Below are 16,337 nucleotides of genomic sequence, written 5' to 3'. Positions count from 1 at the left end.
CAGAAGCACCGAACCAGTAGGAGGAGGTGCTAATAAGGAAGCAATTCACGTGACAATCCGGCGCACTACTCGACGTGGTCCGAGGGAGGAGTAGATTGGACGCCAGCGTTGCCATGCCAATTTCCAGGTACCAGGTTTCGCCTTCCTTAAAGGGAAACGAGCCCGTGGTTTAGCGAGGAACGAGTGCCCATACATAACAACAACCTTCCTTTTCCTTCCCGCAGGGTTTGCCTGCTGCGACTTTATTATCTGAATGTCATTACCATTTTGCTGTAATCTATGCGAGTGTGCGGCACTACTAGTAATGCGGGAGAACTGTCATTAGTGTAATTCTCTGTAACAATTGTAGCCGCGAGCAACTACAATTGAAGCAGTCACATATGAAAAGTATTGTGAATAATTCTTATGTGTATTCTTTGCTCTAGAAGAGTATTTACTTACCTGCCTTGTGCATATAAAATAAATATATTTTAATATAACTTTCAGTGTGTAGCTAGCATCCTCCTCAAAAGATAAGCCTGGCTGCTCTGCCATACTACCAAATCCTTTGGGTAGTACAGACTTATACTAAGAGTTGGCGAGCTGTGTGCTAAGGGATAGTTTTATAGAGTCTTATCTCAAGTGGACTTTAGGAAAACTCCCCTAATAGTGGCCAAAGGGAAATCTCATGATTTGGCTCTTCATCAGGGTATACAGAGGTTGGCCCTTCATCAGTGTATCCAGAGGTTAGCTCTTAATCAGGGTATCTAGGAGTTGTTAGGCAATCAGAAGCTTTCCCAGAAAAAGTGGTGGTTAAGTGTTCTACTCAGTTATCGTTCTAGTGCCCCAAGGTTTGGGCACATTTTGGTATGTGCTGGACTTAAAAACATCTTAACTGGTATGTGGCAAGATGCAGATTCAAGATGGAGACACTGCAGAGGAACATTAGTATTGTAAGGACAGTGGACTATATAGCTTCGATCGACCTACAGGATGAGTTCTGACAAATCGTGATAAGGCACCCTCACTGAGCATCTGTGCGTAATGCAATGCACACAAAAAATTATACTACTGCAGAGCGGGAGCCAACGTAGGGCTTTGCTGGCCGCAGTCACATGGTCTGATCTTCATAAACCCTCAACAATATGCACAGCATTATTTTGGATCATCTGCAGGCGAGTAAGGTCTCCTTTGGCAGGCAATACCTAACAAAAGACTTGAACAATAGTCCAATTTGGCCCCTATAATATCACGCGTGATGGTGGCACAGATTACCTTGAGTCTGTCACAGCAGTTCACACCAAGAAGGTGTACAATGAGGCTGTGGACAGACTTAATCAGCTGTTGGAATCATCCCAAGAGATAGTTCTTGAGCAACACATTTTCCAGAAGATTGTTTTGAGGTTTGGCTCTCCATCCATGGAATTCCCTGCCACTCCAGGGAATGCCCTGCTTGATCTCGGTCATGCACCAGGTTCCGGATCAGGGATCATGGCTGGGGGATAGTATTTCAATGGTTTGTTCAGAGGGCCTCTCGTATGCATCTCTGATTCTGCTGGTCCTGGCAGTCCTGAGCAAACTCAGGGATGGCGGGTTGGACATGATTTTGGTGGGCACCATTGATCCTGGCAAAGGCACCGGAGTGAATCCTGCTGAAGTACCTATCTTTGCTAAGGGAGATCCATTCATGTTCTTAGCGCAATGGTCAGTATAGAAATTGACGTGAGTGGATCACAGAGGCTAGCCCTCATTGTGTAGGCGCACTCTATTCAGCAATCCAGAAGGCCCGCAACCCTGAAATGCTATAGAGGGCACTAGAACCATTTTGGTTCCTGGTGCATAAAGAATGAGGTGCAAGATTTGGCGTGTGACGTTACTGCTGTACTGCATTTTTTTGTGGATGTGTTCAATAAGGGGGTTGTCCTCTCTCCACTGATGGCACAGTGGTCAGCAGTTAAAGTATTCAGGAAACCTTAGTCAGTGTAGCTCTGAAGGCAAGGTACACTTGTTCTCTCTTCAGAGCTGTGGATTATTCAGGAACTCCCCTTATGAACTTCTTGTGCTATGCTATGATATGATATGGCATTTATAACGCGCCTATACACAAGTGTTTCAAGGCGCGATGAGACAAGGGAGGGGGAATAGAGGGAAGACAGAGACAACGATCTTACTAGGCCAGGTGTCATTGAGATTGCGCAAGTGCAGGGGAAGTGGGAAGGGGAAAAGTGTGGGGGGCTAAGGGGAGGTGACAGTGCAGTACGTGGAATCTGTGTTGTAGAATGATGTACCCGGTCTATATATGGCATCCGTTTGAGCTTCTGGAAGATATTTGTCTGAAATTGCTGACTCTGAAGCATGTGTTTTCGATTGCTATCACGCCAGAATGTAGATTGGAGAGACTGTGGCCATTGTCTGTATATAGCCATTCCTGAGGATTCTGCTTGAGGTGTTAGTGTTTTATGATGACACTGCTTTTCTCCACGAGGTAGCTTTCAAGTTCCGTAGGCCAAATACACTTGTTCTATCGGCCTCCCATCCAAGAGAAGGAGGAAAAGCATAGGTTGGATGTCCGTAGGGCGGTGCTGATGTACACCCAGAAAGTGGAAAGTTTCGTCATGAGTTTTGGGGCCTCAGGAGCGGACAAGAGGTGGTTTCCATCAGTCAGTAGCTACCTATCGATAATAGATTGGCCTATGTTCTGCTGCTGGAGAAGATCCAAGGGAGATCGAAACAGGGTCATAGCCACATCCAGACATAATTCACATATGGGGCCACATTACAGAAAATATGCACTGGTATAGCTGCACAGTATTAGCACTAGGGCAAAGTTTGCTCTGTTTCTAATAACACTTGCATATTTTAATAAACCATTGCACCATGACAAGTCCGGTTTGGCATGTTACAAGCGCCAGGGCAAAAATTGCCCGAATGTAAAAAAGCTAAATTTTCACTGCATGTTTGCAACAGGGCAAGGTTTGCCCCAGTACTAATACGGAATGGTATTAGGCAAAGTTTTCTCTGATTCAAACAAGCATCGAAAATATATCTTTTTTGCACTAGAACACTTTTTGCCCTGGTGCTTATACCATGCCAAACTGCATTTGTCATGGTGCAATGGGCCCTTATTCACAGAGTGGTTTCCAATGGTAATTGGTGGGGTGTAACCAAAAGGTAGGTGCGCTGGTCTCCTGATCATTAAGGCTGATCACTGGCACTGGCGACAGTAAGGGAGGTACGCCAGCTTACAACGGGCCACGCGGGATCCTTCCCACTCAACCTGACATTCTGGGTATTCGGACCCTATAAATTGTGAGAAAACTGAACTTGACTTAATTATCTACTGACACAAGGGAACTAGCCCAGGAGTCAGACACAGAGGCACTGGGTCATGTCACGCTCTTTTGGAGAGCACCCATCTATACCTTGTGACCTTATTTAAGGAGAAGCTATCAGGAATTGCTTTTCAACACATTGTAGAAATATTCAGCCATCCTCTCCTATTTAGGAGAAGTCTATATGGATACCCACCAGAACCTCAATTATATATAAGGACATATGTGAATGTCCTAAAGCAAGTACCTTGAGGACGACCGTGCAAGTCGAAACACATGTCTGTTGTTCAGCTTTTCAAGATTAAAAACAAATTTGAGGAAACTCATCTTGATAATAGTTCTGGACAATGGCCCTCATTACGACCCTGGCGGAAAGTGACTGACCGGACCGCCACAGCGTAAATAGCGTTTCCGCCATTGCACGATGGAGCAAAGTGCGGCCCATTCCGACCCATCGGGCACGAGCACCACGGCATGGCGGAAGTGCAAAGTCCGCGATGGCGGAAATGACCCCAAAACGGCCCACACCGCCGCCGTACGGCGCCCTAGGTGCAATACCGCCACCCATCTTAGCGGACACCGCAGTGAGCGCCAACCGGAAAGTACGGTGACCGTAAATATACGGAAACGGAAGTAAAAACATGGGCCCGGAACGGGAAACAACACGCCGTACACCTATAAAACCACAAAATCCACACAACCACTAAAAACACTACCCTGAGACACATCCCAACCCGTCATCCACCCTAGCGAAACCAAGAAAAATGGGAAAAGTAGCGAAGAAAGCGTGCGACCGCAAGCGGCAGGTCCACTTCTCCCGTGAGGAACTCACCGTGCTTACCGAGACCCTCCAGGAGAATGCCGCCGCCGCCGTCTTCTCCACGCAAATGACCAGGACGGCACTTGCGAACAAGAAGGCCATATGGGCCCTGGTGGCACAGCGGGTAAGTGCGGTGGGGACCGCACCCCGCAACCCACAGCAATGCAGAAAGCGATGGGACGACCTGCGGATACGCGTCCGTAGCATACTTTCTGCCAACCGCAACATTGCCACAGCCACCGGGGGAGGATCGGAATCACCCATCAAGTTGACCCCCTGGGAAGAAATCTGTGCCTCCACCATTGGAATGGAGAGCATAGAGGGAGTCGGAGGGATGGAGAAAGGAGTGCAGACATCCGGAGAATCCGGTAGGTGGCCCAAATAAAACCATGCCAAATCCACAATGTCCAATCATGTGAATCACATGTGTCCACATAGCGCAACAGCAACACATGGCCAGGAGAACGTCCACACACATTGGCCTGATAGCGCACTTTAAAACTCACAATAAATACATAAATAATTAAAAACCCCAAAAACACCCACTACACGTGCAGCAGGCACACCCTAACTGCAGGCTGCCAAACAACTGCACCCTCACTCCACACACAAATGAAAGCACCTCCAAGGCCCCGACCCAAATCACCCTCAGGTACCACCCCAATGCATGTGATACATTGCCATTCCAATTCCCACAGACCCATTAATAACGCTCGCCCTCCTTTACTCCACCACAGGGTCCGATCCAAACGACGAGCTTCAGGACACCCCTACCAGCACACCTGCAAAGAGGGCCAAGACCAACGGCCAAAGACCCTCCACCTCAGCTGCACGCATCAAGACACGGCAGCAGCACAAATCAGGTGGCAGCACAGAGGAGGGAACATCAACAGGCACCCCAGCAGCCAGCATGCCCACAACAGCAGCACCACAGGTCCCCCCAATGGATGCCACAGAAGGCACTGCCTCTGGTGGCAGCAGCACCATAGGTGACACCCCATTAATGGCAGCATGCTCCGACACAGAAGACGGGGATGTCGAAGTCAGATCCATCCATGACCTGTCCCAATCCCCCTGTCTGTTCCATCCCGTACACCATGAGGATACCACGCAGGGGCACCCACAAGACGACGACTGGCCATCCCCCACAAGCCCTGTGGCAGGGCAACATGAGGCGAACAGCCACTCTGTGACACCACCGCAAATGGCCATGGCCCAGCAGAGGCAACAGTCCCTCGACCAGTTAATCGTGCAACAGCAGCAACTGGCCACGCTCCTCAAGGACCATGCCGATGAATGTGGGGGCACTAAGGCAGACATAGAAACATCAACTGAGACACTTAGGGCAGAAATGGAGAGAAGTACAGAGACACTAAGGGCACAAATGGAGAGTAGCACCGAGTGCCTGAGAGTACAAATGGAGAGTAGCACCGAGAGCCTGAGAGTCCAAATGGAGAGTAGCACCGAGAGCCTGAGAGTCCAAATGGAGAGAAGCACCGAGAGCCTGAGGGGGGAACTGCATGCGACGTCCAAAGACCTATGTGCCGAACTTGCCGCAGTGCGCCGTGTGCTCACTGAGCTCTCACAAACCCTTAGGGACATGCATGGACGTGAGCAGGCAGAGACATCATCCGTTGCAAGTTCCGTCCAGGGCAGCCCCCAACGTAGATCTGGGAGCAACCTGCGCTCCACAGGCAGGGGTGCCCCTGATACCCGCAGAGGGGGCTTGCAATAGCGACTGCCCACTGACAATGAGCATCTTTGGACACGTGTTTTCGAGGGGGAGGTAGGAGGGTGGAGGGGGTGTGTTGGGCTCACTTGGGTGGCGGGTCGATAGGGTGTTCAACATGATATCACATATGCCATAAACAATGCACGATCAACCAATGAGATGTGTGGACAATGATCTTTGTGTACTAGGCCATCATAGGCGTACAGTCCATATTGTGCATGTACCAGACACACACAGTGCCACGAGTCCCGTGTCCATGTATCAGCCACCAGGCGTGAGTGCTAGAAGCATGCATCAATGAGATGCTGACGAATGTCACGGCCCTCCTGTGCCTCGCGGACTCCTTGAGGTGCTGCCACATCCCCACCCTCATCATGACCATCTTCAGGTGCTTGCAGTTCTGCGTCAGGGGGCATGGGCACATTTCTACGTACGCACATGTTGTGTAGCATGACACATGCCATCACCATCTTTGCAACCTTCTCATGGCGGTACAGGAGTGCCCCGCCAGACCTGCTGAGGCACCGGAAACGAGTCTTCAGTAGGCCGAATGCCTGTTCAATGACTACACGGGTACGTGAGTGGGCATGGTTGTAGTCCTCCTCATGCTGGTCCCGTGGGTTCCGGACTGGTGTGAGGAGCCATCTCTTCAGTGGATATCCGGCATCACCTGTATGTGGACGATAAACGAATTATGTGGAATGCCATTGATACGTACGCACCCCCCCCCCCTTCCTGCCAGGTCATTGCCGCATCACATACCCCACATCATCATGCATGAAATGAGACTCACCGAGTAGCCAGGATCTGTACCCTGCGTGCCGCTCCATGTAGCGTGGTATTGTTGAGTTCCTCAAGACCATAGAATCATGGGTTGATCCAGGGAATCGGGCACAACAATGTGTAATGATCCTGTTGGAGTCACACACCATTTGTACATTCAGAGAATGAAATTGTTTTCGGTTGCGGTACTGGGCCTCCATGGCATGTGGGACGACCAATTCCACATGGGTGCAGTCGATGGCACCAAGGCAACCCGGTATGCCGGCAAGTGCATGGAATCCCACTTTTGTGTTGGTAATTTCCTGCTCCGAGCGTGGTAGAGAGATGTAGTCGTCTGCGTGCTGCAGGAGGGCATCGAGCACTTGCAATAGTGTCCGTGAGAACAGTGGCTGAGAAATGCCATGCAACTGTCCGACTGTGTGCTGGTAGGTGCCTGTGGCCAGGAAGTGGAGTACAGACACCACCTTCAGTAGGGGTGGGATGGCGGTTGGGCTATCTATCATGCTGACAAGGTCAGCCTGTGTCATGTCCACAATGGCGGCTATGGTGTCCCGGTCCAAACGGTAGAGGGTGTGGATCTGCTCATCAGTGAGGTTGAACGGATGTGCTCGGAGGCGTGGGATTGCGGGCTGCCTGCGTGGTGGTAGTGGCTGTGCTGGCGGCCCTTGCTGGCCCTGCCTTGCCCTCCTCCTCCTCCTGCGTCTCCTCCGTGCGGCCGGTTGTAGTTGGTGTTCGTCTTCTTCTTGGAGTTGGAGTACTTGCAGTGCTATCAGGTCCCCCAGGGCCAACATCGCGAGTCCTGCCGGTAGCATTTCGGAGTGGGTGTGGTTGTGGGAGGAGACTGGGTGTGCAATTTATGTGTTTTCAGGCTGTATGGCCTCCACCTGTGGTGATTCATTCCACCTGTGCAAGCTGCTCTCCCCTTTGGCCGAGCACGTCCCGCACACAACGCTGCAATTCGAGGAATGGCATCTTGCTATTGCAATCATGTATTTGTACCCGATGGCCGTGTAACATTGGTTGATATGTTCATTCGGCTATGGTCCCATTGTTTCACATACAATCTTTGCAGTCGCGAACAGACTTGTGAAGGGTCAGTGGAACGTAGTACTCGAGTAACGGTGGACCCTCATGCATCACTGTACCGAGTTGCAACGACGGGCGGGGCGTCCCATTTGTGAGTGAAGGCAGTTGCCATTTTCACACACAGCCGCACTAGATGGATTAATTTGTGATTTCAAGCGGCCACAGATGCCTTTTCGACGTGATGTTGCAAATGAGGAATTCGAAGGGCGGCGCTTTCGGTTATCAGCTAGCGGCGAGGAGATGCCCACAGGTCTGACTGCAAATATAACGTTCTATTGTTCAATGTCCTTGGGACAGGGGCCATGGCGAGGATGCAATGATTGATATGAATAGTTTGGGATGCTCAATAGCGAAGTGGACGGTGAGGCCGGACGTTCCCAAATACATGTTACTTCACAACACTGGAATTACGGGCTGGGGCACAGTGGATTTTGCAGGCTGCATAACGCACAGACTCAATGGAATTCTCACATGTTATGTGAGTATGGAAACAGGCGTTATCATTACGGGATGAGGGAATGATGAATGGATGCATGGACAGATGATTTGATACAGTGTTTGCCATGTACAGGGCTTCTTGGAATCTGTCCGCCTCCCCTGCGCTATGTGATGCAGGGCTGCCATAGTGGGACCATCGTCTATCTGGCCTTGTTGAGCCCTCCCTGTCTCGACGCGCCCTCAGACACTTGTGTCCATGCATGTTACCAATCCCATCTGATGGATTCTGTTTTCACAGACGCATGCACAGGTACACTCGTTTGTGATGGTGTTTACACCTCGATATAGATAGTTATGAGTCGCAAGTGGTTTTGGGGTGGTGATGATCCTTTGGAGTGGGCTAGCATGCATATGGCTGTGGATTTAGTGTGATCATTGAAGTGAGTTGTTCGAATGTAGTTCTGATGGCCATTCTGTTCTTTTTCTTTTCTTTTGGTTGACAGGTATCTCCTCCCCTTTTGCCACTGCCATCTGTATGCCACTCCTGCAGATGGCTTTTACTCCCGACACCTGCTGCTTCGTGTTAATCAGTGGAGCAGCATTACGATCTTATGGGACGATCACCAATGGGCCACATGCCCTTACGCAGTACTAGTGGCTCGGAGCAACATTTCGGCCTTTCAGCTGGACTAGTGCCTCCCCATTGGGACGGCCCTGCGGTTCTGTGCGCTTCCATGTTGCCTTTTCGTACGAGAATGTGGCCCTGTGTACCATGAAGGAACAGGGCGTCACACAAGAAGTAGCTGGTCATTTCTTGCGGATGCAGCCCACAATGGTGAAATGTGTTTTGGAGTTCATGGCCTAATGGCTGTATGGGCTTGGTGTATTTGTTGTGCATTAAATTTCTATTCTGATATGGGCCGTGTAGCGTTCTTCTTTGCAAGTGATGTGGCATATTCCTATTTGGGGAGCGATGTATTGTGAGGAGATCTGCATTGGGTTCCAGCTTCGGAGTATAGTTGCGTGGTACTGTGCTGGGCGCGTTTGCCTACGAAGCCCAGTGAGGTCAGGGATGAGGGCTGCCAATATGACTGTTTGAATGATGTCATGCTCAGGGGCGGGGGATTAGGTTTTGTGTAACAGATGCCGGTCAGCCAGGTGGACTGGTGGAATGATGTGATTTTCGGAATATTGCTGGTCACAGGTGCCTGTGTTTGCGTGCGTTTCTTGGTGGGGGACTGTGGTCATGTCCATTGGAATGGCTTCTGTATTCGTGCCATCTGTGCCCTGCAGCTCCCATTGGCCCCTCTTGAGATTCTTTTGTTCGTTGGCATGCATGGGTGACTTGTACATTTCACTGGTTGCATTGTGACTTCATTGCACCTACGGGGAGTTGTACTATGTGGCCAGGGAGCGGTGTACAGGCACTCAGTGGGGCCGTTTAAGGTTGATTCGCGATGCCGTACTTCTCACCATGGCGGAATGGTACTTTCCGCCGTGCTTGATGGCGTTAGGTACATGTCCGCTAGGGTCGGAATTCGCGTACCCTTGCGCCATGGTGGTATTTACGGTTTGGCATGGCGCGCGCGCGCGTACTTGGTGCAGTTAGCGTTGGCGTTCACTACGGTGTCGCTAATGGCATCGTACTTTGCGGTGACGGGTCATAGTCGCACCGAGCGCTATTCGATGATGGTATTGCATTTCCGCCATCCTTTTTCGATTTCCGCCAGTGTCGTAATGAGGCCCAATGTCTTATTTATATAACATTTTCAGTCAAGTAAATTATCTGGGGTCACCGCACAGCATCCAACCCATTTTCAGTCTGGTTTCCAATGGTGTTTTGCCTTTATAAAAAAACTACTGTGAATTAGGCCCCAAGTGTTTTTAGAAATAGGTCAAACTTTGCCCCAGTGCTAAAACTGTGCAATTTTATGTTTGAACTGGTGTACGTTTTCTGTAATCTGGCCCCTGGTCTCTCTGCAGGAAATGTGCAGACCGGCTATATGGGCTCACCGAAACAGGTTTTTCAGATAGTGTAGGCTGAATATGACCGGTTTGTTTGGTATTGGTGTACTGATCTCAGGCATGCACTGAGGGAAGTGGGTGTCAATAGTCTGTTAATACAATGGTGGTGTGCTGTGCAGCAGCATACATTGTGCCTTATGTGGTGTTTCATAGGACCTATTATCGCTGAATTTGGTTTTCTTCAAAAGTACTGGGACAAGAAGGAGGGACCCAGAGGTAATGATCAGATAACTAACTGGTAATAATCATTACTCTAAGCCTTAATCTTCCCAGTGACAGTACTTATGACCTGCCTCCCAATCCCACAGAGGGATGCTAGGGTCCATGATCCGATGTGGGAAAAAGTACAATGAAGTTGGAGGGGTGGGGGAGTAAATGTTATGCTGCCAGAGGGTAGGAGTGCAAAATATTATTTGGAAAGAAAGATTCCTGTCATGAAGGCTGGTACTTTAAACGTAAAGTATTGTAACAAGGAAGAGTAGGACCAGAAGTAATGAGGATTATGGGTAAATAATCTGATTACTAATAAACAGCGTCAACAACAATCAAAGCACAGGTGCAATTCCAGATCCTGGGGTCAGTGTGAAGTCTGTTATGAGAGGGTCGTGTGAGCCGCACCACACTACATGCGACAGTTGAAGGGCATTGAACAACTGCAAAGCTAGCCGGGAAAACGGGACATTGTTGTTAGTGGAAGTGAACCCTGACCCGGAAGAAAATCCTCTAGAAGTGACCTCAAAGCAGGAAGAAAATTGTTATGGAAGTGGTGTGTAAATTACATTGCATTAGTATTTGACAGCTTTATCACAATTTCAAATGCTTATTTAATGAATCTCCCAAATGTTGACTCAAAATAACGTGAAATTAACCTGTGTCCTGCTAATTTCCTATACTAAACTGTTGCATTTTCTGTCTGACTTTGGGTGGTAGGATGACTATGCTTGGATTTTCTTTACTATGTAAATCTATGTTACCACTAAACCATGAAAAATATCACTGCGTGTTATATTTTGTTGTTGCTGCATGTATATCATATTGTGTGCAAATACATTCTAAGAGGCAGGAACTCTGAAAAAGTTAAGTGTTAGGACATGCGTGTGGTCAAAATCGCCCTGGATGACAGGAATTAGGGTGTGATGAGGGATTGGTAGAAAAATAGCATTTGATTTGCACAATTCTAAAGGGCACATATTTATCTTGCATACATTTGCACAGTACTGAGAGTGATTTGCATACAAAGAAATATTTTGGGTATCAAAGCAGGATTTGCTACCCACATGTCTACATCCAAGGTGCACAATTGAACCACATATTTCTGGGCTCACAAAGGTGACAGAGGTTTGTATTGGCAGGCAGGCACCAGCGAGTCAATGGTACACTCAGGTCAATTCAAGGCACAGGGAACACCACCACGAATCGCTTCATGAAATGGCACAACCAGCCTCTACTCACATTGCTTCAGGTTCTTTGCTTGTTGTTTGGTGTCTGATTCTCCTTTCGATTTCTTTCCTGCAAAATAATCAGATGATGTTAGCATGTGCATCATTAACACAGGCCGGAGGTCGAGGAAAATAAACATGTGTTCAAAACTGCCCAAATTAGGGTTCGAAATTGCTGGGAGTCTTTTAGATTCAGGTTATAGTCTATCAGAATTTGCTTGCTTGACACAAACGCTACCATACAAACACATCTATATGCAATGAAAACACTTTAGTTAATGATCAGTTAAGGTAAGAAACCCATCGCAACAAAACCCCTGAAATGCAAGACATTGGGGAACTCAGGAACGGCTTAAATTCCCGTTAATCTCCACTATAATACTATATCCCCCATAATGTCATTTTCTATGGCATTGTTAATCCCTTCAATTCTAATAAATATGTCCTCTTGGGCTTTGCAAAGGGGACACACTGAGTTAAGCCGGTCATGAATTATCTAATGAGCTGAACTTCAGGGGTTTTGTTGCAATACGTTTTTTTACCTTAGCTGATCATTAGCTATGTTTTGTCAATGAATTTTAGGGGTTTTGTTATTTCATAGATGTTTCCGCACCACTGGCCATGGCCTTTCCCAGCCTCACTCACACGTGTGGCTTTCAACAATACTCTGCTTTATAAAGATATATTGTACACATACCATGGAGTAACTCAAATATATAAATCCTTATGGAACTATGTTTGGCAAAAAGTGTACAATTGTGGCATTATTCCCCCATCTTGACTGGGAGACTACAAATACCAGAATGCAATTCAGCAAAAGGCAAAACAATTGTCTCTCAGAGATCACTGGGAGCATAGAACATCTTTAAACCATATTGGGCCATTATATATATTACACAGCCACGTTAGTGGACGTGTAGTTATGGTTAAGTTGCTGTTTCCATAGGAAGAGCACTTTTTGGCGGCTTATAACTTCGCTCCCCCCTGGACGAATCCTCACCAAACTTTGCAAAAAAAGTATATGGGCCACTCTGAATTTTGGTGAGGTTTGGTCCAGGGGGGGCAAAGTTATAGGGGGGGTCCCAAAACTTCTGTTTTTCCCATAGACTGAATGGGGGAAAAACTTTGCGCACGGCTGCAGGCCAAACCGCTGGATGGATTTTCACCAAATTTGCGGCAGGGGATTGGTCCCGAAAGCGTGCTTTTGTAAATTTGGTGACCTTCCGTGCAGTACTTTTCTTTAAAATGACCAAAAAGTAGGTCTCAAAAAATTAGTGATATCTATGTCCGCTCTGCGGTCACACTTCCCTGTTTGCTCCACGGACAAGATACCGATTGGCTAAGGGGCTGGCGTCATGACCGCGGACACACGACGTCTCTGCCGATTGGCTGCAGCGAGACGTATTCTGCGTCAGATTGTTTGGATCGCGTATCACACGCTGTTGTTACTCGTAGCAGACTTCACGTCTGCCACTGACTCTGGAAGATTTAATTTATAGGTATGCTTTCTTTTCCAGTACTTGTAGTAAGTACATTAGAAATTCTTGTGGATCTTCTTGTGAGTTTATAGTGAATCTCACCATTCCAGCACAGTAGTCCAATTCTTGTCTTATTCCGTGAACACGGTACATGTTGTCAGGATTGTTTATTGCGTTTCTATGAAGGACTAACATTTGCAAACACAATTGGTCTGTACTGTGTAAGTAAATATTGTTAACAATTGGTGGCAATTGAAATAGAATATTCATTGCTACATTTGCATAGCAACTTACACCAGTTTTATTTGAAAATTTGAATGGACCAGCTAGTTCTGTATCTGAGTGCATTTTCCTGCGTTTCTGTTCCTTCTTTGAAGAAGTACCTGGTTTACTTTCCCTAATAGGTTCTTCTTTGCTTGTGGTAATTGATGAAGCTTTAGCTTCTTTTGTTTTCTTTGAAGGATTTGCTGTCAGATTCTGTTGCATTTCTGTTTGAATTAGCTTTCTTTTACCACGTTTTACTTTTTCTGGAACAGGATATTGTTTCAGATGTGGGGTGTACAGTGCACGCAGTCTATTGTATTCTAAAATGCAAGGAATATCAGCGTTCACTTTACTTGCATCAAAGTTCATTAGAAGTGTACATAAGCGTGATAGTCCTACGTAGCTCATGGCTTCTTTAAAGACTGTGTTTCCTATATCTATCAATGCTTTGTCTAGGGTAAGACCTTGGTATTTATGAATGGTGACTGCATATGCAAGAGTTACAGAAAATTGTTCTCTACGTACATATATGTCTTTGAAGAGAAGGTATCGAGTAGTTGAGCTCCCTATCTTTTTCACTTCTGAAAGTTTGACAAAGCGAATATTAACAAACTGAATGTTGTTGTCACGTGGGTATGATTGAAAGCCAACAACTTTACCCAGTGCCCCATTAACTAGCCCTTGCTCCACGTCAAGGTTACGTTTAAGCATTACTCTACAATTTAAGGATAATTTCAATATTTTTTCCAACCCAGCTGTGTTGGAGAATGAATTTTCTAAGCTATTTAGTCTTGTTGTGGCTTGCTCACACATGGGTAGTGTCATACTGTTAGGCAGAATCCTGTGCAGTTCCCTCAGGGACCACTACCCAGGATTAGGACTACAGGTGAGAGCAATAAAAGCCCTTTGGTATCAGTCTGTACCACAAAGATTTAGTTGGTAGCTGTGGCTAAGCAGTCAGACCTATCTCAAGATGGAGATGAGCAGTATTCAGGGTTTACACAATAGGTATCACAGTACTATGGGACAAGGAAACACTGACCAAAGCTTTGTATCAAAAAGAGAATATATTTATTTTATACACATCTAATTCAACACATAAATCACAGTTAATAAAGTAAGTTAAGTTCAGTCAAGGTATATACAAAAAGTATATACAACTCCCTATTCAATTGTAGACAAGTTTGCGGTAGAAAAACTGAGCAAAACGGCACAGTGAAAACCAACTAGAAATGGCACTCTATCAATTTAACGAAAGGGAGGGAAAGCACAAGTTAAACCAAAATATCTTCAGAAACCCCCTAGCAACACTTCCCTGAAGTTTTGTGAACAAGAAATGCACAGTGACACTTTAGCAGAAAAATAAATGAATGGAAACTGAGCAAAATGGCACTCCACAAGTTAAAACAGTAGGAAGGAAGAGGGGTTTAGAAGATTCAGGTGCATCAACACATTTCTTATTGAAAATCAATCTAGTGAGAGCAGCTCTAACAAATCAGCCAGAGTCAATAGGCCTGAGCCAGAGTCAGTGGTACAGGACCAAGAGCTTAGGAGCAAAAATGTTCTTGTAGCTGCAGTCAAGTCTTTGTTAAACGAATATTGAAAAGGTAGATGCGAGGTGAAAGACAATGTTAAGAGAGAGGGCGGCCAACCCAATAAGTAGATAAAGGATTTTAAACACCTTTAGGGCTACCATGGGGAAAGGGAGGCCTGGCAGAACAATGTACCTTAAACGTGAAGAAGTGGCTCCTGCGGTGGCGGTTGTTCCTGGTAGTTCCTGCAGTTCGAGGGGTCCAGCAGAGGAAGAGAGGCTCTCGTTGTGGAGGAAGGTTCGAGTCACTGTACTACCCAGGGATGAAACCAGCTGCGGTGCTGCCAAACAAAGTTTAAAAGGTACGCTCCTTTTAATCGTGGACCGGGCCGATAGCTGCCTGGCTATCCGGTCTCCAAGTGCTGGGCACTGTTGATTTGACCAAGGCAGGTCCGGGGTAGCGATGGGTGAACTGGTTGTTCCCACCAGCTCAGGGGAAGAAGGCTCTTTTGATGAAGATCTCCTCTCGTCATGTGGAAGAAAAGTGGTGAGACGATCCGGCAAGGCTTCACCGGTGATGTAGATGCTGAAGATGTTTGCGGCTTCTATCCCCTTCGGTTCCGTAGTTCCAGTGGCGATGTCTTGCTCTTCCAGTCCTCAGGACCCTGCTTTTATGCAGAAAGAGATGCAGAAAGAGACCCATTCATACAGCCTGGCTGTCACTCACACAGTGGAGTGGTCTACTTGGCGGGAGACCCTCCAGCCTATCAGGTTAGAGTGCGACCTGAGTTGCTGCGGCAACTCTGTCTAGGAGTTATACTCCCCCTCTCAAACAACAGACCCACCCCAGACTCAGAGGCACCGAAAGGAGGGCTTCTTGGCAGAAGCCTGCCAAAAGAGCAAACAAAGGATCCCCAACCTGGGTTAAGAGTTTAGAGTAAGACACGAGAAAGAAGTTATATTAAAGTTCTGGCAAATAAAACCTACCAGAGTAAAGTTAATAATAAAATAAACCGGTGGTATGTTAGAGGCTGTCAGTAAAAGTGTTAGCCTCGAACAATGGGAAAATCCCATAAGAAAATATTCACGGTTGAATATTTTTGGTAGTAACCACTGCCACCTGCCAGAAACTTGAGAGAGCGGGACTTTAAGGTACCCCCTCGAAAATAAACCCAAAGGAAAAACTATTAACTCTTCCCAGTACCTCCATAGTAAGATGGGTTGGACTGGACAGCAAAGCTGCTGGGGGACTCTCTAGTTAAGGGAAATTAGCTATAAAATGAGAATTCTCCCTAACACATACCATGTACGTCTAGTTTGTCTGTGGCACTAATTTCCATTATTGGTTGCATTTCTTTATTTAACATTGTTTCATTGAATTTGAAACAGCTTGCAAGAGTTGGCATTAAGGCCATACAATTGACATTTCT

At 47.0% G+C, this 16,337-nt stretch overlaps 1 protein-coding gene across 1 annotated transcript in view; it reads right to left on the bottom strand.

The window, feature by feature from the left end:
• Positions 1 to 16,337, bottom strand: part of C2PH3orf20 (chromosome 2p C3orf20 homolog) — a 746,030-nt gene that overhangs the window by 619,176 nt on the left and 110,517 nt on the right. The window contains exon 4 of the mRNA XM_069643014.1: positions 11,648 to 11,704. Coding sequence (XP_069499115.1) covers positions 11,648 to 11,704 — 57 coding nt within the window. The remainder of the gene's footprint in view (positions 1 to 11,647; positions 11,705 to 16,337) is intronic.

This window comes from Ambystoma mexicanum, chromosome 2p, assembly GCF_040938575.1.
Source record: "Ambystoma mexicanum isolate Mex_15411 chromosome 2p, UKY_AmexF1_1, whole genome shotgun sequence".
Classification (NCBI taxonomy): Eukaryota; Metazoa; Chordata; class Amphibia; order Caudata; family Ambystomatidae; genus Ambystoma; species Ambystoma mexicanum.
Note: the sequence above shows the minus strand (reverse complement) of the source record. Positions and strands in the feature narration are given on the sequence as shown.